This window comes from Gavialis gangeticus, unplaced genomic scaffold (genome assembly GCF_001723915.1).
Source record: "Gavialis gangeticus isolate Ggan-Ray unplaced genomic scaffold, GavGan_comp1, whole genome shotgun sequence".
NCBI lineage: Eukaryota > Metazoa > Chordata > Crocodylia > Gavialidae > Gavialis > Gavialis gangeticus.
The window spans coordinates 27177227-27203593 of record NW_017729000.1 but is presented as its reverse complement, the minus strand read 5'-3'; the positions used below and the strand labels follow the sequence as shown (position 1 = coordinate 27203593).

The following is a 26367-nucleotide window of genomic DNA, read 5'->3' as shown; positions in this document are numbered from 1 at the left end:
TTTTAGGTACCTAAATCAGAGTCTCTGCAGTCAGCAGTCTTGTGGAAATATGATCCATTATTAAAAAAAAAAAAAAAAAATATCTCGGCAGAAGCAAACTTTTTTTAGCATGTGTATGCATTTATTTAATGTATCATAGCTGTCACTTAAAAACAGTAACAGTTACTAATTGTTACCATTCTCTTTGTAAGTTATTTCATGTTCTATGAGCAGGACAACAATCTTTTGGTGTCCAAATACTCTTTTTAAAGCTTGTTTATTTGTTTGAATGAGTACTAAGAAACAAAGGGTTATACTTTTTTTAGCATCTGAGAACTCTTAAAAATAAATGAGAACAGTTTTCTATTCAAAAATGAATTTTGGTAAAAAAGCAGTTTTAGATGCATGTCTATTGGTGACATTTTAAACTAGTAAAAGTCAAATTTACATATTTTGAATTTCCTTTGTTTTGATTATATTGACATGTTTAACTTTTACTTGTATTTGGATAAGTTCAGTAGTATGTTCATGTATAGTGATCACACAATAAAATAACATTATGTATTGTGTTGTATTATAATCATGCATCATAGAAAAAGTATTAAGCATTATTGAAGGAAGATATTTTCATGATTTAGAATTGAATTTTTTCAGAATTAACTTCCTCCAAGGAATTTCAACATGCCATTTTAATTCTGAATGAAAGTAAGTTTTTAAATGTTGCAGTTTCCCACAGAAAGGAAACCTGGTTTTCCAACCGATTCTAAATCTGAGAAATGTGGTTTAAACATTGGTTGTTTCATGTGCTTATGTCTCTCTACCCAAGACCTGTACTGCTGACATATTGCTTTAAAACCATGTAAGTAGAATGCTTCTCTTCCCCCCCACCCTTCCCCTGGAGGTCTTCAAACTACAAATCACTATGTGTGGAGTTTTCCAAAAGGATTAATACAAAAGTGCTTTAACATAATGAATTAGCTCAGTTACATGAATATTTTGAATAAAATATAAGAGATCAGTTTAAAACATGTTAGAATGTTGGCTTGCTTAGCCAACTTTGGAGAACCTCCAAAAACTACAACAAAGTTTTAATTGTTGGCATGTAATTCATCAAAATTTTGGCCTGGCAGGTTAGTCCTGCAAAGATGATTAGCTGTGGGGGTTTATCACCTCACAGCAAAGACTCAGCACTTCATTAGGTGGAGGGCAAAGCAAAAGGAAAATGTTCCATTTATATCAGAGGAAACTTCCAATATTTTTTGTTTTTGTTTTTGCCATTCTGAAATTTCCTTTCCTCAGTAACTTACTTTGACTTCCAATTAGCCCCATTAAAAACAAAAAATGAGTAATCACTTCAAGTCAAAGTTAACAGAATGAAATCATAAAGGGAAAGGTAGAAGTATGAGAATAGTTTAAAAACTGATTTTTTGTTGAGCAGTCCACCCTAATTTTCTTAGGGATTGCTGAATTCTTGTCTTCATGAATTGATGATACACTGAACATTTCCCTTTCTTTCATAACATTTTAACTGCCATTATTTTACAGTTGGCTGATCAAAAATTACAAAGTGTGTGAGAACCATTCTTTACTTTTGAGCAGCCATGAAGTGTGCAATGTTTTTTTGCCTTGCTATAGGCTTCCATTATCTTTGAAATCAAGCCATGTTTAAGCAGTGTAGAAGGTATTTTTGTGACTTTAGGTAAGATTTTAATATCAAGTTCTACAGTATATCAAGATTTCTTACTGGGTTTCGTTTTGAGACACATGGATAAAATGTCTTTCCCTACAACAATTGTCCTTTCTTTTTAGGAGATATTTTGTGGTAGCTTTAGTACATTACAAACCACTGGGGGCATCTACACATGCACTTTACAGTGGAGTTGACTAATTAGCTCCGCAGTAAAGCGTTACTGTCTATATGTGCAGTGCTATTAGGCCAGAATAGGATAGTACTGCCCAACACAAGTACTATCCTGTGGCCAGGGATCTGCCAAATTCACTGCAAAAGTGGGGTGTGCTTTAATCTTGCAGATTCCACACACCCCTCCACTGCTGATTGGTGGAGGAGCTGTACTTGCAGCTTGCTCCTGATTGTGACAGAGGCAAAATCTGTAGTTTTAAATATGTTTTTGCCTCCCACCACTGATTGGTTGAGGGGCCCTGGCAGCCCCCAGTGCTTGTTGCTGACCCATGGGAAGGCAAAACCCATGCCATGTTTAAAACCATGGTTTTCACTTCCCTGACAATCTGGAGGGAGTGGTGGAGCCCCTCTGCCAATCACTGGTGCAGTGGGGAGGGGCACATGGGGGAACATGAAAGATTAAAGGAGCTGCCACATATCCCACTTCTGCCATGAATTTGGTAAGTCCCTACCTATGGCAGATTTCTTCAGTGAACTGCAGTGCATGTGTAGATGGTTACTGGGGCTGACTGGAGCATGGGGGTGTTACAGCGCAGGAGGTGCCTGCTAGCTAGTCCCACAGTCTAGCACCCTCATGCCCCATCCAGCCTCCGCAGCAGGTTGAGCCAGGGTGGAGTAGCTCCAGGCTGCCAGGCTTACCCCCTGGGCCGTCTTCTAGGCATGGCTGCACCACTATGGTTCAACATGCTGTGGTCCCAGGCACCCATGTAAATGCTGCTAGTGATCCCCAGAAAATGCCTGTGCCACGTGTGCTCTGGCATGTGTCAAGTTACCCCAGGTGTGGTAAGGGAGGCTGGAGCTACTATGGGGCTGGCCCCAGCAGCCTTACCTGGGGTTTTGGGAGCCTCCTGGGATGCAGCAGTGGCAATCCTGCTCCATGGAGCCTGGTTGGCAGCAGTGTGGCTCTGGCCAGCCAGGCTCCAGCTTTGGGTGGCACACACTGCCACTGCACATGTTTTCCCCAGATATCCAGGAGTCAAAAAACCCCCTCTGTACTACTTCTTTGCAGGTAACAACTGAATGAGCAGTATGTGGTGCCACAGACTTGTCTGTGGTGCCACATACTGCACAGCCACGCTTGTCTGGATGCGGCCATTGTATCTTTTTCCCCCCTATTTTTGTATTAGGTTTATCCAGGAATGTGTATATCTCACATTCACGTGTGTTATATGCTTCCATCTTACTCTGCCCCAGGTTATCCATATCTGCTCTAGCCACTAGCCAGCTGTAGAGCTGGCTTTTTAGCTCAAGATATAGAAATCCTGTTGTCAGGCCTTGTTCTAAGATCCAATGGAGTATTTTACTGTTTGGTTTTAATTTCTGGTGAGTAAACTGGCGTATCTACATTTAACAGAAAAATAAATGGCTTTGAACCCAGAATCTAAAAGACCGCATTTGACCAAAGATAAATATACACTACTTACTGTTTTGTCAGGTAAGATTAGATATATAAATTTGAAGGATGCTATAATTACATCTCTTATTACTTACAACTTGCCTACCTACTTATTATGTACATCTCTTCCATGCCTTTTTTTCCTGCAGTAATAATCAAATCCAATTTCTGTAACCTCAGGGGTTTTATTCACTTGGGTGCCTAACCTGGGGCTCAGCACTCCCCACTTCACCTGGTGTTGAGATCATGGTATAACAAGCAAATTTCTACCTATGTCAAGAATGTAATCTCCTTTTTCAGTTTGTTTTTTGGCAGGAATATTAATGTTTTTAAAATATAGATATCGAAAGTTGCCATTTACACTAGCAGTAATGATAATATTTCTAACTAGGCATGCCTGTGTGTACAGAAATATCTGCTGTATCCAAATACTTATCTGTTACGCTGTTAGTCTTTTGTTTTGAAGACAGTTGAAATTGCTCAAAAAGTTTTTGAATAAGTGTGCTGAAACATTCTTTAACGATCTTCATTGTATGTTCTATGTTCTAACCCTTTCTCCCTGTTTTCTAGATGGCTATACAACAGATGACATTGAATTTTACTGGCGTGGGGGTGATAATGCAGTCACAGGAGTGACAAAGATAGAACTGCCGCAATTCTCCATTGTGGACTACAAGCTTATCACCAAGAATGTTGTTTTCTCTACAGGTTTGTAAAGGGGGAGTTAATGGGAAAGTGCATTTGCTCTCTGAAAAGAAATCTAGAATTTGCTTAGTGTCAGACTGCACTCCTGAATCTGCGTGAACATATGAGAGCGAGAGGGAGCGGTGAGAAGCAATTCTGAATTTTCAAATGAGTAATTCACAGGATATTAGGTGTAGTGTCACTGCCACACTGATAGGGACAATTTCTGTGTTTGGCTCCTGTCACCTTTCACTCTAAATAAGAAGCCTCTCTCTGTTATGTTAAGGCTCACTCTGGTAAGCTGTATTTTCTAACTTCTGTGTCAAGTTAGTCAGTAAAAGCCGAGGAAACTTGCTGTACTTCTCAGTCAAGTGAACTCATCAAGAAACTACTCAATCCACAGAAAATTGTCTGCCTTCTCCCACTTCTTGTTGCCAAGCTGTACAAGTATTTTGCAGATCAGCTCTTCCTCTCACTACAGAATATTCTAACCCTCATGCAACAAGTTTTGTAAGTCTCTCTCTCTCTCTCTCTCTCTCTCTCTCTCTCTCTTTTCCTATAAGTAAATGATTTTCACTAGGTTCAGGCTGAATGCTTTGTGGTCCCTAGAGAGGAAACAGGATTGGCAGCCTATGCATTAAAATCATTTTCTTTTCTTCCCCTTGGGGGGAATTGAGCCGTAAGGTGTGTGGAGCCCTTATAAAGCCTTACTATTAACATTTTCTTTGTACCTATGCCTTCAAGGCAGCGTCATATGCAAACAGTGCTGTGCCTGGGTATAGCTCTTGTTAAGCCTATTAAATAAAGATATTTTCTATATTATTTGGTCTCCTGCCTTCTGTTTTCATCACAGAGATTTTTATTTTTTCCTCCTCACCACTTGATGTGGGGGTTGGGGTGGTGCAGGCACTAAGGCCCATGGTTGACAACCCAGAGGGCATACATTTAAGGCTATAGCAGAAGTGCTCATGGAGCAGCCCTGTCAGATTCCAATAAATCTGCAAATTCTGCTAAATAACTTGTTACACAAACATGCAAAAGAAAGGAAGAACCACTGGATGTGTTGTGGTGGGGCAAGTTTTCTTTTTTATTTGAATATTTTAATAAGATTTAGCTGAATAAGGTTTATGGTCTGATCCATGTGGGTACAGAAGACTTGGATTCACCATATACTGGAGAAAACAGAAGTACTTTGTTTTTCTTTTCCACTGCAAGTTAAAATCCCTTGTGAGGACTCTGAAGTTTTCAAATTAGATGTTGGTGTGCATGGGCCTGGAGAACTCCCTGGAATGGGTAACTATTCACTAGTGCCTAGTGACCATTTATGGCAATTAAAGACATAAGTACCATACAGAACAGGTGCTACACTTGTTCAAAGGATGAAAAGAGAAAGCGGGAGGTGGCATTATACCACACACAGAATAACACAGCCACTAAAGAGTGAGATCTTTGTATATTTGGGCACCCTGAGATGTATTTTGGATGTAGATTAAAGATTTTAATTATCAAGATCTGTGAAGCTGTTACTGCCTAGACACCTTAGACTGTTGCATAAACACCTGAACCTCATTATAAAATCTAGAATTCATTGTCTTCAAAGTATCTCAATTATCGTGTAAACTATGCCTGTAATACAGTAAAAGTAGTAGAATTGAAGTGACAGGATAACTTACAACCATACCTAAATATTCCCTTTTTAGGTTCCTACCCGAGGCTGTCACTCAGCTTTAAACTAAAGAGAAACATTGGTTACTTCATTCTGCAGACCTACATGCCTTCTATTCTGATCACTATCCTGTCCTGGGTTTCATTCTGGATTAATTATGATGCTTCAGCTGCAAGAGTTGCTTTAGGTAGGCATTTTTACTTCTCTCATGCCATGTGTATTAGCTGGATAGTTTTATTATTTCCTCTGACTTACTACATAATGCTTGATTTGAAAAATAAAGCTCTGCTCGTTTTTTGTCTAGCTGGTTAAGCTTTGCATTATTTGAATCAGCATTTAAATCATCACAATTTAAATAAAATATAAAGTGATTTCATGTCTGAATTAGCTAACTGTATAATCATTGTAACGGGAATTAGGCTAATTGCCTTGGTGGTTTTTATTGCACTTGCATTTCATCTAAAAGGCAAATTTTTTAGTTTATTTAAGTTCATGGCAACCCAAAACAAAAGTACAGTGCTGCATTATGGAATATAAATTGCTTTTTCTTTTAAGTATGCATTAGATAGTATACATTAGTTTTGAAGTAGGACTGCACAATGACTAAAGGTCCCCTAGATAGGTATATGGCTTTGCTTCCTTAGCATGACCTTTAAATGCAAAAACAAAACCATTTTCATAATTAATGCCCAGAGGGCTATTTTATATGAATGCATCTCATCATTAATCCTTTGTTTGTTGATACCATGAGCATTATCACAGTATCCCAGCATAAAGTTAACACAAATAAAAACTATTTTTACTAGTACCCCCTTCAACCATGGATGAGATAAATAATCCTTTGCTAGGGAAAATTTGCATACCCTAGACGTTGATATCCAACTCTTGTTAATTTTTTTTTTTAAATTTGCAATTTCCAAATTAGTCTCATTTCCAAGAGACTAAGATTTCTCCTTAGGTGTTCAAACATAAGCGTGGACAAAAAAATAGCACTGAGACGTGAGACAGTAGCTCTGTTTTGGCAACTGATAGCTAGGATCATTAAAAAAGGCTGCAGTTACACCCTTAAGAGAGTATCTTTGCATGACCCAAGATATGTATTTGATTTAACATAATTTATTGTAGCTGTAATTTTCTCAGCTCCAAAAAATAACCAATTTGTATCTAGAAAAGAGAAAAATCAGGAAAATGCACTTTTTTTCCCCCCACCACAGAAAAAAGAATGCCTTCTCATATTCTGTGGGGTGCTGGCATTTAAAGATTTATAATGATAGAAGACCAACTTGAAAATAATTGATAAACCTTTCATCTTTTTCCAGGAATCACAACTGTGCTCACCATGACAACAATCAATACTCATCTACGAGAGACTCTCCCCAAAATTCCCTATGTGAAAGCCATTGACATGTATCTGATGGGATGCTTTGTCTTCGTTTTCATGGCTTTGCTGGAGTATGCATTGGTCAACTACATCTTCTTTGGCAGGGGACCCCAACGTCAAAAGAAAGCAGCAGAAAAAGCTGCCAGTGCCAACAATGAGAAGTTGCGAATGGATGTCAATAAGGTAAACTGAAATGGGGGGTATTTTTTTAGCATTAGATAGTGGCCACTACAGAATTCAAAACCGTATTTCTTATGTAGAACAAATGTAGTAGAGTTACCACGAATTTGCTTAAGCTGTATAGAGCATTATACTTAGCTACCTCAGCAATGAAAGCCACCCTCTAGCCGGAGCTGTGAATGTTAGAACTTGCTTCCAAAAGCAGATACTCACCATGTGCTCAGAGATTTTTTATCAATGCAGAAATCCACAAAGATATATTTTTTTTCTTTAAAAGAATAAATCCAAAATGATGGCTATAAGCTGGTGTGCAAAAAAAGAGCTGTATGAAACACTAGTAACAGAACTCAAACAGAGTTTATAAACCTTTCAGAGAACCTCAGCCTATCCATAGACTAAAGGAAATAATTGAAACTCAAAGATCTTTGCATGTTTTCAGCTGGAAGCATCCAAAATATTCTTTGTAAAATGCTAAATTACTCTAAATATAAGCGTCAGTTTTCTGTACATTTTAATTTCAGGTCTAAATCTGAACCAATGGGGGGAGAGCGTTTGCAGTCCAATGGATGTAGTAAAAATGAAGCTATTACTATATATATTAAAACAATTGTTTAATATATACATTTTGGCAAAATTTCCTGTAAAGCAAATTTTGGGGTGAATGCAAATCATGCCCAATGCAATATTGCAAAAATATTTTCATGAAATAAAAACTGTGATTTTTTTTCATAAAATATCAGTTTAAATCCAAGTGAAATGTACTAGTTTCAGCTCTTTGTCCAACCCTGTCCCCTGCCACATAACCTCTCCCTTCCCTTTTTCCATTTGAGAGTTTTTCCATGAATGCATTCTAACACTACATTGAAAGGGTTACAATTTTCAAACCAGAAAGCCATTTTCTACAGAAGTTTATAAATGGAAACTGATAAGTTTCATACAGCTCTAGAGGTGAATTTTTTCACATGTACCCAGGAACTTTTATAGTTAGAAACTGAGTGTAAGAGTAGTAGAAGTGTGGATACCCACCTATGTCCACTATCAATTAACACCTAAATATTATACTTGATTGAATATTTTCAACTGCTAGATTATATTTCATGTCTCAGAGTTAGTCCACTAACTATATTTTTTAATGTGAAAAAAGATCTAATTGTTTTATCTTATAGGAGTATGGTATGCAAATGAACTAAGACAAATGCATGATGATTGGGCAAATTACTTTTGATATTACAATACATAATTCATTCCACTCGCACTTAACTATCCCATTGTTCATGATCAAACTGAATTAAAACCATCAATGTAAAAAAAAAAAAACCAATTACAAGTATTTTATTTCACTTGTCAATATTTTTATTACAGGTTTTCCTTGAAACACTCAGAGTTATGCCTACCAACCTTTCTCCCCCCAACCCCCTGCATGAATTTGCAAAAAATGCACACAACACAAAAGTTTTGTGACTAAGATTGTCATTGGGTTCTGATGTAACCATCAAACCTAAAGCCTGGTTCAAAACCCTCAATGTCAATTGAAAGGCTCAGGTCTATCATTTCCATGATACCACAAAAACTTTCACGTGTGCTATACACTGTATATCTTTATTTCACACTTTCTCATTAGTTAGCTCCTGCATATTTACCTATATAGTCGATCTATGAGCCATATAATGAAAAAAAAAATAATCGTGCTCCATGGTACTCTGGGCCATTTATCACAACAATTTATACTCAGAATTAAAGAGCAAAAAAACATAGATATGAATCAAATCCTGAATTCTCAATTAAAAATCCTGTATGTCGGTGTCACTGGTATTTATAGTAAGGCTTGGGTCCTCACTTGACTGGTGCCCTACCCCTTTGCAACATTAGGCCGAGACTCAAAGTAGTGCCATTTGTGGGTTCTGGTCACCTTTCTTGCTTTCCTGCCATGACTTGATGTTCTTCTTGGGAGACCGTTCCAGCAGATGGCTTGTGAGGTACCACACTCGAGGTTTCTTCCTGGGGCTGCAGCCTCCCCTTTGCCCCACGCTTACCACATCCAGTGCCGGAACAGACATTGTCGTCTTGAGGCTCCACTTCCACGTGATCACTTCTCACCTGAATGTCCTACCTTTGGGGGGTGAGAGACCTCCTGGCCATCAGCTCTTTGTAGGACATCCTTTGGCTATGGGCTGATGTACCTGTAACTGAACTTGCCACGGCCTTGCATTAATAAGGTACTTATAAAGGAAACTCAGATGAACCAAAGTAAAAATGTAAATGAGCACTGAGATGTACGTGGGGCTATGCTTCTCTCCCATAAGCTCTGTGGGCTTGGCAGTATTCTGCTGTGCCCTTGCAGCTTCATTAGGGTCCCTTCTCTGGGTCTTCATCCCTTCAGCTATGACCCAACACTCAGCGTCACCGGTTGCTCTGGGTCCTGACTCGGCCCTCAAACTTCCACCCCTCTGCAGGGGCTTCTCGGCAGTGGAATCTGCCATCATCCCCCAGTCTGTCTCTCTCAGGCTTGGGGTCCTGGGTGGTTTCACCACTTCACTTGGCAGTGCCTCACATCTCCCTTCCCTGCACTTCCTCAAGGGGTATCTGTGTGGCCACATGCAGCCCGCTCTGGCTGTGCTTGGTGCTCCTTCTTTTTTCTCCCCTGGGCTCAGCAGCGTCTCCTGGGGTTCTTTCTTGGCATGCTCCTGCCAGGGCATGAAGTTGGCTCTGCTCCCTCTATGGGGTGGGTATGGCTTCCCAACTCCGGGCCCCATCTCTCTATGGTGTCTCCCCACTGCTCTTCGCTTACTGCCCCTTCTCCCTCCAGTCGCTCACTTGGCCATCTCCTCTTCAGCCTGCTCAGCTCCCAGGCCCCATGCCTCTCTCTTCTCAATCTGAAGATTCAGGCTGCTCCAAAACCACACACCTGAGCCTGCCATCCCCATGTTTCCCCAGCTGTTGTGGGGGATGGGGAAAATCTTTGTCAGGGTGGAGAAAGGCTCTTTCGGGTCTCTCTTCCCCTCTCACAGCCATTAACAAGAGATAAGTAACTTTATTGTGAATAGCAGAAGCTAACAACACTCAGGGTTTGCCTTGTATGAAATACATTTAGAGATAACTGTATTAACTGTAGTTGGCATTTTTGAGTCTGCCACCAGTGCTGGCCAGCTTTGTTAAGTTACTGCAATCTTACCAGAGTAACCCAGTACCTTTTGAGAGTCCAGAACAGTTTGCAGTTCCCTTAACAATGGATTAAGTAGTAAAGTAAAAGTAGATTGGTAATAAAGCAATAAAATAACATTGAACAAATGCAGTATTCATTGTATCAGCTGATGTATTTGCAAGTGTGACTCATGTCATTTGGCAAACAACAAAAGTCAGATTCTTTTTTAATAAACCAGAATATTTTATTTACAAAAGGGAACAAACTATAGAAAAACATCCATTCACAATATTCCAAGATCTGGTAGAGAAATAAGGAAGTTCCAATATCAGTACAGGGACACTGGGTCTCTACTTAGATGCATATTACTACCATTAGATGGAACCACTAGAATCTCATGGTGCAGGCAGTCAGCAAGCCTAAGGCTGAATCGATTCAATCTTTGCAGGTTAGTCTAAACTGCACAGATTAAATTAAAACAGAAGTGAACATATTTACGTTTGATTCAAGAAATGCAGCCACATGCCTGCAGTGACTAAGGCCAGAAGCCAGGAGGTGCTACAGCACAGCTCTTTGGCATGTAATCAGCATGGGCTATGTGCTTGCTGCCTCTTCCTGATGCTGCTGAGGTCTCTGAGATTTGCAGTCCAAAATCACAGCAGAAGGACTCTGCAGGGTTGTTCATTATTTCCTCTTCCTGCTTCCAGGTGTCTCTGGGATTTGTAGTCTACACTTGCAGCCAGCAGTAAGTTTGAGTGGGGAAGGGATGTTTAATCCCCTTCCCTGGCCCAAGACACCAGCTGGGTTTTGCCTGGGGGGCACTCCCCCTCTGTAGACTGGCTGCATCCCCAACTGGGCTTGCCCCCTCTACCCCCTTGCCAGCCAGCTCTTACTGCTCCAGCTAGGGAGCAGAGTGGCAGGACCAGCCCTCTCTCTGGAGCAGACAATACAGCCCAGCCCAGGATTGCAAAACGGGATGGGATGCTTAGGGACTGTGACTTAACTTGAACCAGGAAAGGGTCTGGGACATAAGTTTCATAAACCAGTTTGACCCAAATCAGTTAGACCTGAAAACTACATTCAATCAGTTTTATTTTAAACCAGTTTCAGCCATTTTGAAACTAGTGTATGTGCACTGAGCTTCTGTTCTGTTACAGGTTTAAACCAGTTTCTGATCACTTAAACCAGTTTGTTTGCAACTTCTGTCCCTAGCCCTAGAGAACTTGAAAATCTGGTAAGTCAGAGCGAGAAACCTCCTATTTGTTTCATATGAGTGAACGCCACCAGCACTTCCTGGGGGATGCTCCATGTAATACTAGGTTCAGTATGATTTAAAATTGTAATAATTTTGTACCATGTGCTAGGGTTGTGCGAAATTTCACCGGATGTTTCGTTTAAAAGCTGTTTTGATACATTTCAAGCTCGAAACGGTGTAATCAAAATGAAACAAAAGGCTTCAAAACAGCTTTGAAACAAAATGAGGGCACTCAAAATGTTTTGAAAGTTTTGAAACATTTTCAGTTTTGAAGCCAGGCTTACTTCCAGCTGGCAGCAGCAGCCTCCTGTTATCTGGCATGCAGATCTGGGGGCCCTCACCCCTGGGAGGAGTCTGGCACAGCCTCACAGCCCTCCCAGGGGTATGGGGACCCAGATCTACATGCAGGATGAAAGAAGGAGGATGCTGCCACCTGGGAATGACACTGGGTTCAGCTTTTGCCCAGTGCTGGGAAGATTGCTGCTGCCACTGGCCCCAGGCAGCAGCGGCAGCCTCCTGTCATCTGGCACACAGATCCATGGGCTTGCACCCCCAGGAGGGCTGTGGAGTTCTGCCAGACTCTTCCCAGGGGTGCAGGCCCCCAAATCTGTGCGCTGGATGACAGGAGGCTGGCACTGCCAGCAAGTATCATGAGTTTTGCTTTGAACAGTTTAAGGTACAATTTCCCATAAACCTTTAAACCTATCTCTTTGAAACTTGGTGGGATTCATGCCCTTAGAAGGGGCTACCATCCTTCAATTTTCATCCGAATCAGGCAAGAAATGACAAAGTTTTAGGTATTTCATGATCCCATTATAGCCTATGGGTGAAACATCAAAATGTGTCTAAACAGTTTCAATTAAATGAAATGGAATAGCGCTTTGAAATTAAATGAAATGATGAAACAAAACACGGTCCCTTTGAAACAGTGAAACAGACATTGAAACAAAATGGTGCTGTTTCGCACAGCCCGACATATGCATACCCAGTCCATTGCACCACTTTGGTCTAAGAGAAGGATTATAAAACTGTGGATCATTAACCCCCAGGGGGTCACAAGCAACTTAATCAGGGACCACAAATTTCCTAGGGGGTACACATGGCAGCACACAGCAGCGGCATGCAGTGGTGGATGGTGGCGGTGACTGCAGTGTGCAAGCTCCCTATCCCCCACCACCACCATCCAGCACTCAGGGTTGCAGTATCACAATGTTTGAGAACCCTTGATCTAAGATATAACATACATGCAATATTTTTTCATATTATACAGTTAGAATACTAAAAACCAGGCAGAGTTCAAAAGCACAAAGGGTGAGGAAAAAATTAAAATGGATTTCCCACAAATACTTTATAATGGGATAATTAAAACAAACTGTTTTGACAAGCCCCATTTTATTTATAACGACCTCCAGCTGAAAAGATTAAAGCTCTGCAGTATACAGGCATATCCCTACTGTATTTCTGTAAGTATCTGGTTGTCATCTGCCAGTATTTAATGCTGGAAGTTACTGCAGCTGACTTCTGCTTGTTCTGTATTTTAACTCTTCTAACAGTCTTCTCCTTATATCAAGCCTAAGTGCATCTCTATAAGTCTACCATTGCTTATATCAATGCCATCTTGCTCTGACTATAATCAGTCCCTTCCTCCATATTTGTAACACTTATCAGTTATCTGCAGTTAACACGATTCCTTGAACTCTCTTTTTAAAACTGTATACTTTTATTTCCACGTGAGCCTTGTTTTGTGTTCTTTTTCCTCATTTGTCTTTATCATTTTGGCAGTGCCTCCAATTTATTAACACTCTTTTCAGACTAAAAGGCAAAAAATGAGGCACAGCATAGCAAATGGAGAGAGATTTATGTTTACTAATTAAGAGTATTATCTCTGCTGTCTGAAGACTTTATTATATGTCATTTACTATGACATTCTAATTTAGTACCATATTTACTGGAATCTAAGAGAGCTTTGAATTTAAGATGATCCCCCAATATTTAAGATTCTAGACACGGAAAATTTATAAATTGTTATAATTTTCCATGTTTAGAGGTTGCAGTGGGCAAGGGGAGCCTCTCTGACTCCAACCCCAAGCTTGAGTCAGAACTGCAGTCACTGCCCTCTCCCTCCCCATTCATTCCTTATGAAGGGTAATGTGTAATTGATGTTAGTCTCACCTCAGTTTAGGTCATCAGTTAGTCTCAGATAGTTATCACTTTCTCTATGAGATTTTCCTTTTCTTTTTTCCTTTTTTTTGTACTAAGGCAGTCATTGCTCTTCATCCGGCTGGCTGAAGACTGCCAGGACCTTTCTTGATGCAATAGTCCACACACTCACACTGTTGGCTGCCATGACTTGCTGATAAGGGAGAAAAGCAGAAATATCTGGGTGTGTAGCTTCTTGCACAATTGGTCCTTATGCCCACCTTAGTATAGTGAGGGCTGCACCAACCGCTATACCCTCTTCCGTCCCATGGGGTGTTAACTTATAGTTCATTGGGTCTTTAAGAAGAGGCTGGATGCCTACCTGGCTGGACTCATTTGAGTCCTGTTTCTCTTTTTGGGGTTTTTTGTTGTTCTCCCGCCCTGGCGGGGGGTTGGGCTAGAAGATCTACTAGGTCCCTTCCGACCCTTAATCTATGAATCTATGAATATACTCTGCCAGAGTCTGTCAGAGTCTTTCCTATGCCTCTGGCTCAAGTAAGGCACGACTAAGTTAGTCCTGGCTAGGGCTTTAGAAAAAAAAATGAACTGTCTTGAGTTTAAACAATCTCCTGTCTTAGGTGCAGATAGTTACTCTTCACTATTGCTCTGCATCAAAGAGGATTATTTCCCTCTTCCCTCAGGTGGAGAAAACAAAGTCAACTTATTTCTATCCTTCTATTCAGGTCTTAATGGTAACCCATTCTCAGTCCTGCTATTTAGGTTTTTACAGTACCTCCTCAGTCTTTTTCCCCAGGCTCCCATGATGAGGTTTCAGGTTACCTGAAAGCTACTTTGTCTTGGCTTCTTCCCTGTCAGCTTTCTCACTTGAGCTGACTCCCTTAAGAGCCTTGTTTGGAGCCTCCTGAATGCTCTCAGCCATTCCCACTCTCACTTTGTTAGGTTCAGGAACTTCCAGTTCTGGTGGTTCCTCGCTTGTCTATGCTAAGTCTCTCTTTATGGCGGAGCTCACATTCCTTCCTCCTCCCCTCTGGAAACACCAGGAGAAGAAGGATCCCTGCATGACCCTGTGTAGCTTCAGTGATGGGACGGCTGCTTGCAAGCACCCTTCCAACCCCAGTGTCTTACTTTCTGCCACCGTGTCTCTTCTCTTACCTTACACTCCCAAGCACTTACTCTTGAATTTAAGATGAAAGGCTTTTTTTCCTATGTTGAATGGGGGAGGGGGGGATAAGCTCATCTTGGATTCGAGTAAATATGGTATGTTATTTTATGTTTAACTCTTCTATCATTTAATTGTACCTTTAGTGGTAAGACCTGTCTTACCACTTTGTATAGACATTTGGAATGATATTTTATTAAGGATCACTTAACCACAAATCTATCCTTTTCCATTTAAATTTAAAATCTAGTTTTTATTAGTATAGCCTTAATGCTCAAAGATTATATTTGCATTTTTAGGGGCCTTCTCATTTTGGACCATTATTCCTTAAGTAGTATCTTAAGTCGCTTATTCTCTACTTTGTCTTCCAGGTCTTTTATAAAGTAGTAAATGAATGTTGATCCCCGGAATCCCTTAGAACACTCTCTCAACTAGATGAATTCATAGTTATTATTACTCTCTTTATTTATTGTTCCTTAATGTTTTTATTATTTTGATTTTATCCTACTAGGTCCAGAGAGACAGCTTTTGATCCATTTAATTGTGCTTATGCCCAGGTCTTCAAATATTGGCTCCCCTCCTCTGAAACTTACAGTACCTTTTCAGATGCTTTACTGAAATCCAGCCATATCATCTGCATTACTTGCCTTCATTACCTTTGTAATGATATAAAAAAGGACTTACAACATTGGTATGGCAAGAGATCTCTAACTCATGTTGTGAAAAGCCTATGAAGTGCCTTCACAATTTTTATAATTTTGTTCCTAGTTTGCTTAATTCATTTACAAGGGATGAATGGGAGTCTTTTTAAAGTAAAAACAATTGTATACCAATATACTTACATTCTTCTTGGTCCTGTCCAGGTCTTCAGCGTTTATGTACAGATTGCTTCTTCCATATCCATGATTTCTGGGGTGTAGATCTCTATGCAACTTGCATGTACCCGGGTCTTCAAGTAACCTTTAGCCATGTTATTACTATCTCAATCTCCTCTTGCACCATTAGACCTATTAGTCCTGTCTTCATAATTATTTATGCAGGGGTGCTCAACCTTTTTCCCACGGGCCAAATGTGGCCTGCAGATCCATGGCATCTGGCCTGTGGAGCTCCCCATGTTTGGGGAAATTTCACAGCAGCGGAGTGTTGGCAGTTGATATGGCCACCTTCCTCTGCTGCCAAATTCCCAAACCCCGAGCCCTGTAACAGATCAGAGCTGAGCCATGCTCTCTTCCCTCTGCATGTCCAGGTTGGGGCCAGGTCATGCCCTCTTTCCCACACAGAATATGGTTGGAGCTAGGCCATGTTCCCTTCCCCCTCAGGGACAGATGAGAACTAGGCAAACCTCCTTTCCATCATGGGGCTAGGCTGAGACCAATGCCCTGTCCCTACCGTGGACCTGGGGGAACCACCCCCCTTTCCCCATAGGGCCAGTTTGGGGCTGTGTCAAGTGTCCTTCCCCTTTTGGTGGTGACTTGGGGCTTTGCTGCCTCCTGTCCCCTTCCACACAGCCAGATGGGGCCCTGCTGTGCCAGCCTGCTCGGAAAAAGGTTAAGCACCACTAATTTAAAGGGTTAACAAATCCATTAGTTCTACTTTCTCAGAATAATCGCTCCAAGGTTATATGACTGGTAAAGAGATTTTGTTTTTGGTTTATCTTTGTTCTGATGCATTTATTATTTGCATCCATTTATAAGCAACAGTTTCTACTGTTTGCTTATCCTCATTTGCTGATTCAGGACTTGTAATCATGTCTGGGTATAAGATTTGTAATTGTATTTCCAGGATAGTTTGCTTTGCATTTTATTTCCAGTAGAGTTTCTGTTTCATTTTAAATTCATCCCAGTAGCCTGTGGTTTGGCATGTTGCACCTCTTTTATTATGCCCTTCAGAAACATCAGTGCTTTTTCCATTGTGCTCCTTGCTATTAATTGAGCCTACTTTGTCTAGACTAGTACTTATTTTATTGACTTTCCTGGAGGTGTAATTAAGATAGAAATACACATTTGAACAGTAAATATTCACTGAGATATCCATTGTTCTGGATAAATTATCAAAGTTCCTTCATAACCATTTGATAATTTAATAGCTGGTAAGGTTGGTTCACTGAACTGCACAAAAATATAGGGTTAAATGCAACTGGTTTTTATGCCTGCTTCCTTCAAAACTACTGTTTGGCAAGGGAGGTTGTAGTGGTCATGGAAAGAAGCTACAAACTGTCCTTTATTAAGAGAATGGGGAAATAATACTCAAAATATGGGAGGTTGAACTGGCTAAGGAGGGACTATAGATAATGTAGGAAGTTGTATTTGGTCTGGATCGTTTCCACTGTTTTTTGCTGCAGGGGGATCTTGTTTATAGGAAAGATAAAGCTGCCTCTTGGGCTACATACACACATTCAAATGATCAGGAGAAATTTCCTGGGTTTGTTTTCCTGGTAGAAAAGATTACTCAGAGATGCCTGAACAGAACACTGAGCTTGCAGTGTTCAAACTGAGCATCCAGGGGGGCCTCTGTGCACACATCTCAGCATGCTGTATGGGCACCCTTAGTCTTACTGGAGACAGATGGCAGCAGTGCATAGGTACAGCCCTGAGTCTCCCTGCAACACAGTGTGGGGAATGGAAAGGGAGCATGTTCTGCTCCCTGCTCTACTGGAACGATAGAGTCTAGAAGTGACACACAGTCTCCTTGAGAGTAGGGGCAGGGAGACAGAAACAAAGCACCCTATGCAAAAGTGTACCCATAACAATGCAGGAGGAGTATGTTGTAGCTTCCCTCAGCGGAGAATGTATACAGACATGCCCTCTCCCAGGAGAAACTATCCCAGGTTATTCTTCTCCTGGAGTGGCCTGTTCTGCTCTGGGAGAAAAGTCCTAAACATCTGTAAACTTGTGGCATCTCCTGGAAGAGCAGTCACTCTCCCAAGAGAAACTAAATGTTTGTACGTGGCCTCTGGCTACTACACTGAAGTCAAAACATGGTGCTTAGTCATTTTCTGAATTCTAATATTTACTTTGGTGTAATACACTGAAGGATATTAGACCTTTTTTATTCCTTTCTCCACAGTTCATTCATTTGCAAAATTACATCATAGAATATACATAAATATACTTAAAAAAAAAACAGACCTCCAGAAGAAAAGCTACTTTTCCATGCATGCATTGATGGTCCAATATAAATTAGCCAGATTGTTTAGGCAGATACTGTAAATTTTAATGGAAAAACATGCTGATTTAAAATTAAAATGTTGCTACTTTAATTCAAAATAATATATTTTTTTCAATGTTCAGAACTTTTTTTCACAATGTAAAATTGTATTGACTTTTGCGTGATAGTTCCCTTTCTCAAATTACAGTTTATTTATAATTAGAGCCTATTTACTTTCAGAATAGCTAGAAGCACAGATGTACTATAATTATACAGGTTATAAATCTACAATACATGATACCTTAAGACACAAAAATAAAAGCCTGACCTCAAAACTATAATCATTCTAGTATTGTTTCTTAATGCAAGCATTAATGCAGCAATTTCCCCCTTGACAGCTAAAACCAAACCTAGGTAGGTATATTATGAAAATACTGTAAGGCTGTCTATATAGATTTGTTGAGCCAGAATATATATATTTATTCATTTATTTTTAATGTCAGCTGATATGGCTAACATCTGCATGTTTAGCTAAGGTGTTTTATAAGGCTAAAAAGGCCTTTCTTAAGTATATGGTGTGTATTTTTAAAACAACAAATAATTCTTTACTCGGAAGTTGTTGTACTATGCAACATACTCAAAGTCAGCATGCCTAAAGTTGCAGTACATTATTGTTACAAAACATCAAGTCAGAACCAAATAGATTAATCAGACAGAGGGTAATTTACATCAGAGAATGAGACAGGAGAACAAAGGTTGTGGAGTGTAGAATGTGATATTCAGCTGGAACCACCTCTTTATAGATTTCAATCTCAGTGTTGTCCCTTTAAGGGTGCCTTGTGCAACTTAATGGAACCATGGATTTTGAAAACCTGTTTCAGTTACTGAGCAGGTCATGGCCAGATTATACCATAAAGCTCCCAGAAAGTGGACATTGTGGTGATATTACATTAGGACCCCATGGACTACATACAGGTCTTGGCTTGAGGAAATAGAGGAAAGCAGGGGATGCAGACATGGTACTCCCCTACTTAGCAGGTTTGGAGAGAGGCATACTAGGTGTCCTTGTGCACATGGTTAGGTAAATATACATGCACACATATCCCAACCCACAAAGCTCAGGCAGCTCAAGAGCTCAAGCTCTAGTATGTTCACCACATGCTTCACTGTACCAACTACAGTGCCCATCAAATCATTTTAGGCACTGACAGATATGTGTGTGTGTAGGGTAGGACACAATTTACTGGAAGAAGCAGCTCATTAGTTTGACCTGGGTCTGCAGCGTCTGTATATATCAGGTGTTTCAGCTGGGCTTTTTGGCACTTTTATCTAAAAGCCGTAGCTTTTAGATAAAAGCCCCCCAAAAGCTCCAATAGAGTGCCCAATCTATATAGACGTTGGGTGATCCAGGTCCAACTAATGCAGTGCCTTTTTTGGGGCATGCACTGGGCTCGGTGCAGGGGCACATGGAGTTTAAAGTAAAGTGCCAATTGGGAAAGGAGGGTTTACATCTGTAAGTATCCCATGATTTTAATCAGGGTAGAGCTAGCTATTAGGGCTATGCAAAACTTCAGTCTCTGATTTGATTTGGTGGAGATTCAGCCCAATTTGGCAGCTGAATCTCTGAATTTGAATCAAATCAGGAGACACTTTAATCTCTCTGAATCGATTTGGAGGGTTTCAAATCAATTTGGAGACATTTGGATAGACTCAATGACATAGACATGGTTTTAAATGTTTTTTCGACATACCTCAAGGTATCAGGCAGCTCATGAATGCTGAGATGCTGGGGCAGATGGAGTATTCCATGGGAGCGTGGGAGGGTCACCAGTGTGCTCAGTAGGGGACCCAGAAGTGGACCAGAAGCACTTCCAGTCCACTTCCTGGTCCGTCAGGGAGCATGCGCTGGACCCCTCCCTGCTCCTCAGCTCGGCGACTGGGTTGGGGGTGCACTCAGGATCCCACCACGGCCAATTGCTGAGCTGGGGCGGGGGTGCAGGGAGGGTCCCCTGCATGCTCAGCAGCAGACCTGAAAGTACTTCCTGTCCACGTCCAGGTTCACCGCCAAGCACACAGGGAGGCCCCCATGCTCCTGTGAGATGCTCCATCTGCCCCACCATCACAGTGTTTATGAGTCATGCCTGGTACCTTGAGGTATGTAGAAAAAAACATTTAAAGCTGAGTCTATGGCTGAATCACTGATTTTTCGAATCAGCATCAAATATTCAGACTCATATTTGGCTGAATCGAATTGGGACAGTGATCCAAATCCATGACTCGGACTGAATCAATGATTTGGACTGAATCTGAATCCAAATCAAATATGGCCCATTTTGTACACCCCTACTGGCTACACCTGCATTTTGACATCTGCAAGTTTCCTCATGGTGACTGAAACTCCAACTTCCTTTATAATTTTCCCAGCCCTTTGCACCATCCTGAGCAGCACAAAATAAGCTAAATTGGACTCCATAATCCATTGTCAAGTACTGAAGTGGAATTCTTATAAGCAGAGGAAGTCTAAAAAGACAGGAGGAAATGGGAGAAATGAAGTAGAGAAAGATGATTACTTTAGATCAGGGACAGGCAAAATCCAGCTTGCAGGCTGGATCTGGTCTGTTATAAAAAACTATAACGGAGACCCCAGCCGCAGTTGTGCAGGAAAGCTCAGGGCTGGGGTTGCCATGGAGACCAGCTGCAGCCATGCTGGCAGTGTGCACAGCAGAGGAGGGCGGGAAGATGCTCTGTAGCCACTGGAAACTTGCAATGGAGATAGCTTGCTCTGGAGCCAGGGCAGAGCTGTGATCTGTAGTCCGCACACTCTGGGCAGGGGTGCGCAAGCAGGGGATCATGGTTCTGCCCCTGCTCCAGACCAGGCTGTCACCTCTGCAAGTAGCTGGGGCAGAGCCACGATCCCTTTCTTGCACACCCCTTGCCTGGAGGCTCTGGCCTAGTTCCAGAACAAGCTGCCCCCATCGCAAGTTCCCAGTGGCTCCAGAGCAGTCTCCTTCCCTGCTCTGCCATGCACACTGTCAGCATGGCTGCAGCTCATCTCCATGGAAACCCCAGCCTTGAGCTTTCTCACACAGCTGTGGCTGGGGTCTCCATGGAGACCAGCCCCAGCCATGTGGGTGGGGGCTGCTTGGAAATGGAATCTGGCTGCTCGCCGGATCAGCCATTTTGCCCAACCATGCTTTAGATGAAGGGAAACTCTGTGGGGAGAAATGGGGAATGATAGGGCTTTGCAAAAGGTGAAGAGTTCCTTGAGTGTCAGAGGTTAGATAAGGCATGGGGTCATTTTCTGCCACCCTGACTCTCACTGAACAGTACCTTGCCATTTAATCAATCAGACTGAAATCAGTGGGGATACTTGTAGAGTAAGATATTATACAATATAAGTCAGAACAGTCATAGAACAGTGTAGACAGTGTAAAAAGAGATGAGCTTTGACAGCCTCCGAGGTACACGTGCATATAATGATATTTAGTTAGTTAATACAACTGAACTACACCAGAGGACATTACAGCATATGTTTGAGGGTAACAAAAAGTTCAATTTAAAAACTCCTACATCACAAAAACCCAGTGTGGTTGGGGCTTTGAACTCCTCTCTAACTGCTTACTTTTCAAAGAAAAATTTTTGCCACCATAAACAGATGAGTGTTTTGTCTTGTTTACACTACTGCAAGAACAGTATAAAGAATTATTCTTGAGGCTGGGGTTCCACAATCAAACTGAGAGTGCCATAAATAGACACTGATGATAAAAGCACCATAAAAGAAAATACTATTGAATATAGTATTATTATATAGTATATAGTATTATATAGTACTATTGAAAATACTATTGAAAATATATTGAATATAGCTTTCATCCTGGTTTTTACACAGGGTTGGTTTAAACCTTTGACACAGTTTAAAACTTAGTAAGAGTAGACCTAGAATCATGGGGCTCCCATCTGTAGGTGTGTAGGACTCAACTGGGGTGCGTGGGGCTCCTCCTACACTGGCAATGAGGCATGCTGGGATCTAATGCATGATCCCACAATTGCACTTGCCATACATGTGGCATGGCAGGAGACATGATTGTGTGAATTATGTATTCGATCCCATCACACCTTTACCTGCCCATGTAGATGGGACCCTGGGAACATTAACTGCACCTCTTCAAAGTGGATAAAGTGAATTGTGCCACACTAAGTAACATTAATTGTGTGTAAGAATCTTGAGATTAGTAGCTAAACTAGCTCTATATTAGTGTTAAATGGGATACAAGAATAGCATTTGTGAACTCTTGTGAACTCTTGTGAACTCTTATTATCCTGATGGTTCAACAGTTTTGGAAACCTTTAGATAATCTGATTTTCAAATAAATGAAATATTGTTTTTTTTTAGTTCAGAGGAGAGTAAAGAATTTCCGGCAATTGGTGTTTGCATAACCAAGGTTTACCAATGCACAGAGTTGATGAAAGATATTAGATGTTTCCGATTCTTCCATGTTTCACTCTTTACTACCATCATCGCTTTATGATTGTCTATCTTGTTTTACCTTTGCTCTGTAAGCACTTTAACCCATTGACTAATTAAGTTTTTACTTTAGATAGGAAGATTATCTAGAGTAACCAAATAAACTTTCAATACCTTTTGAGAAATAAAATTGCTGCGTCAGATTGTGTTGCAGAGTTATTTTCCTGATTTCAGTATAACTTAAATGGTTGCCACTATAGCTTTCAGTTCTGGGAAATCCTGATTATTGGGAGGCCTTTAATGTGGAACTGCACTGCAGTAGTTTATATAGACATTACGTTTCTTGCATGAAGAACTAGATCAAGCGTAATGAACAGAAAAACACAAGAACTAAGTACAAACAGTCAAAAAGTCTGAGACTTAATTGATTCAATCTTTGCAGGTTAGCCTAAGTTGCATATATTGAACAGATAAGCAAGTGGACAGACATTCACTTTTGATTCTGGAAATGCAGCCACATGCCTATAGTGGTCCAGGTCAGAAGCTGGGGGTTAATGCTTTATGAGATCTTTATATTGTTCAGTATACTCATGATTTACTTACAAATATGGCATGTTTACATAATGATAATCTAAGGGGTTTTCTTTTTTAAAACGGGTTTCTTTATAAATATGAGTCTCAAAAATAGATTGAGGATTTCAGTTACCAAAAAAACTGGCAGTTTGGTTTGCTGGCATTAAATCCTATATATTTTTAAATATATTAAAAAGATGCAGCTGGAACAAGTTCTTGGGGAAACCTGTTGCATGTAAAATTTATATATCCATGACATGTCATAACTATACGTTATAGACGTGTATAGAAAATTTCCACCATAAATATATTTTTCCTTTCATTTTTCAATTTCAATATTTTAAAATTTCAGACTGGACGATATCACAATTGATTGTTCAAGTTATACTAACACATTTTATGGCAAAGAGCTGTTCAAATTATTTTACTTTTTTTTTTTAAACTTGGAAGATAATCATCAAAATGTTCACCCTATGGAAAATATTTATGTGTGTCAGTGATTTTTTCCATGAAGATCATGATGGAAATTATGTCTCCCCTGAGGTCAAAAGGAATTTTGGTATAGAATCGTAGCAAAATAGGGTTGGAAGGGATCTCAGGAGTCTTTACTTTAGCTTGTTATGCTGGTGGAGCCTCATCTAGAAACTAAAGAGGTTGCAGAATTCCCGTCCTCTTAAGAATTTTGGAGGGTGGAAATTCTGCAACTTCTTTAGGTAATCTATTCCAAGGCATAACCATCCAAACAGTAAGAAAGGTTACCTAATATCCAGTGTAAATTTCCCTTATTGCAATTTAAGGTGATTATTGCTTGTCCTGTCCCCTGTTGCCACAGAAAATAGTCAATCACCATCTTTTTTCATAACCATCCTTCATGTATTTGAAGACTAGTATCCACCTCAGCCTTTTCTTTTCCAGAGTAAATAATCCCATTTCTTCCAACCTTTTTATGTAAATCACATTTACTAGGCCTCAAATCATTTTTGTTGTTTTCAGCTGTGCTCTTTCCAATTTGTTTACACCTTTTTTGAAGTGCAGTGCCCAAAGCTGGACACAGTGCTCTAGGTGAGGCTCCACCAGCATAACAAGCTGACTTGGAACAGGATTTCACCCCATATTTTTAGTCAGTGTTCGTCACTGCTCCCTAGGGGCCTTCCTCTAGAGCAGGGGTGTCAAGCTGATCCTGGGTCTTGAGCGGATCCAGATCATGAGGGCTCTTCCTAGGTTAAATCTGTGGTCTAGCAGCAGCTGCAACAGGTCTGCCAGCTGAGGAGTCCTAAAGGCATCATTGGTCCAGGGGCTGGCAGCAGGGATCAGACAGAAGTGGAGCAAATAAGGCTTATATTTGCATAACCCTTGCTTATATTTGCATAAGCCTCCTGTATCCCTTCGCCTGCTCCTCCCCTCTCTGCCAACAGCCTCATCCAGTGGGATCCAGACACCTTGAATTTTTCAGCAGACCATACCCACTTCGCCTGCCCCCCCAACTTACAGTAGTAGCTTGCTGGACTACTATTGGGTCAGATGGAACCAATCTGGTGGCCAAGTCCATCCGCCAGCCTATGACACCCCTGCTCTAGAGTTCATGAAATATGGGACCATCAACTCTTAATCTTTCTGTTGGGTCCCAAGGAAATCATCTCTCTTTCCCCCCTCATAATCATAAGACTGTATGTGCATCAAAGTTATTTTGGTGGTGAAAAGGTATGGAACTCGGTACTGTCATGCTCTCCAATTTCTGGTCTTTCAGTCTGTGATATAAAAATTCCATTGTGCCTGATTGTTTACCACAATAAAACTTGTATCTGACTTCATGCAAGGAAGTAGCACCTATATATTTTACACAAATCTCTTTAAGAGAATTGGGTAGATGTTCCAAAACTCCTCAGTATTACTTTGGCTGTCTGGCTTGTGTTTCAGAAACACAACTTTATCCAAATGATCCCTAAATAACTTTGTATACACCTTTCAAGTTGCTGCCACCAGTTGTGAGAATAACCAAATGTCCCTTGGATATTTCTTTTTTAGGAAACTATATAAAGAGCTGCAACTTGGAGGCTCAGTTAAAAAGAGCTTTTATGTCTTTCTAAAATGGACATTGATGTATGCTCATTTTGCTAAAGTGTTTCAAAAGGTTAAATAATATTAAGAGTCCACTTTTGTTGACCTTACTGAGGACTAGTCATGAGAGTATTGCCTTATATACAATAATATTTCAGAAGTATGCATGGAAAAATCTCTCTTAGGTCCTGAAAATGTTCATGATGCATTTCCACATTTTCTTTCACCCTTTCAGCCTGTCATTGCCTTCTGTTAGGTTCCAGCTAATAATCATGAGTAATGCTACTCACAAACCAAAGGGTAACATTTTTTAAAATTATACTTGATTTCCTTTGAAAGAGCATAAAATCCTTGTGCTTTTAAAATTAGTATCCAGGGTGATGTTGCATTCAATTAATCTTCTGTTTAAGATGAACATCGGAGACTTGCATGGCAAGCCATATGAGGATAGGTTTAGGGACCCTTCAGCCTGAAAGAAAAGGCTGAGAGGGGACCTGATAGCAGCTTATCACTACACTAGGGGAGTACATCAAGAACTTAGTGAACAACTGTTCACCAAGTCACCTTGGAGAAAACCAGGATTAATGGTCACAAACTCCTGGGAGACTGTTTCAGACTCAACATTAGGAAAACCTTTTTCACAGTAGGGTGTCCAGACTGTAGAATAAGCTCCCCCCATAGGTGGTTCAATCACCTACCCTGGACATTTTCAAGAGAAGACTGGACAGTCACAGTTGTCTTTCCTGCCTGGTGCAGGGGGCTGGACCTGATGATCTTCCGAAGTCCCTTCCAGCCTTACAATCTATTAATCTTAAAGAGAAAATGTGAAGATTTGACTGTACAAACACAGCATTTTATATAGGTCCCCAAAGAGGTAAAGGTATTCATTTAATTAGAGTAAGGATTTTAATAAATAATTGTCTTTAAAAAAAGAGTGAGAAATCTGAGAGGCATAGTATTTTGTTTCTCTGCTATATGCTGGACACAGCCATCACTAACTAGAATGTCTGGAGAAATTCCATTCTGAAGCCTATATCTTTGGTACCTCCTAAATGTATCAAAATATTTACAAATGTACTGAAAAATTTAAAGCAATTTGAACTATATATACATATGTATGTATGTGTATATATATGTGTGTGTGTGTGTGTGTGTATATATGTGTGTGTGTGTGTGTATATATATATATATATATATATAT

The 26367-nt window shown here is 40.5% G+C and overlaps 1 protein-coding gene across 2 annotated transcripts in view; it reads left to right on the top strand.

Moving 5' to 3' along the window:
• The window catches only part of GABRB2 (gamma-aminobutyric acid type A receptor beta2 subunit), a 371234-nt gene that overhangs the window by 332516 nt on the left and 12351 nt on the right, over positions 1-26367 (top strand). For both annotated transcript variants that reach the window (XM_019506486.1, XM_019506485.1), the window contains exons 7-9: positions 3867-4004; positions 5681-5833; positions 6966-7210. In XM_019506486.1, the coding sequence (XP_019362031.1) occupies positions 3867-4004; positions 5681-5833; positions 6966-7210 (536 nt within the window). The remainder of the gene's footprint in view (positions 1-3866; positions 4005-5680; positions 5834-6965; positions 7211-26367) is intronic.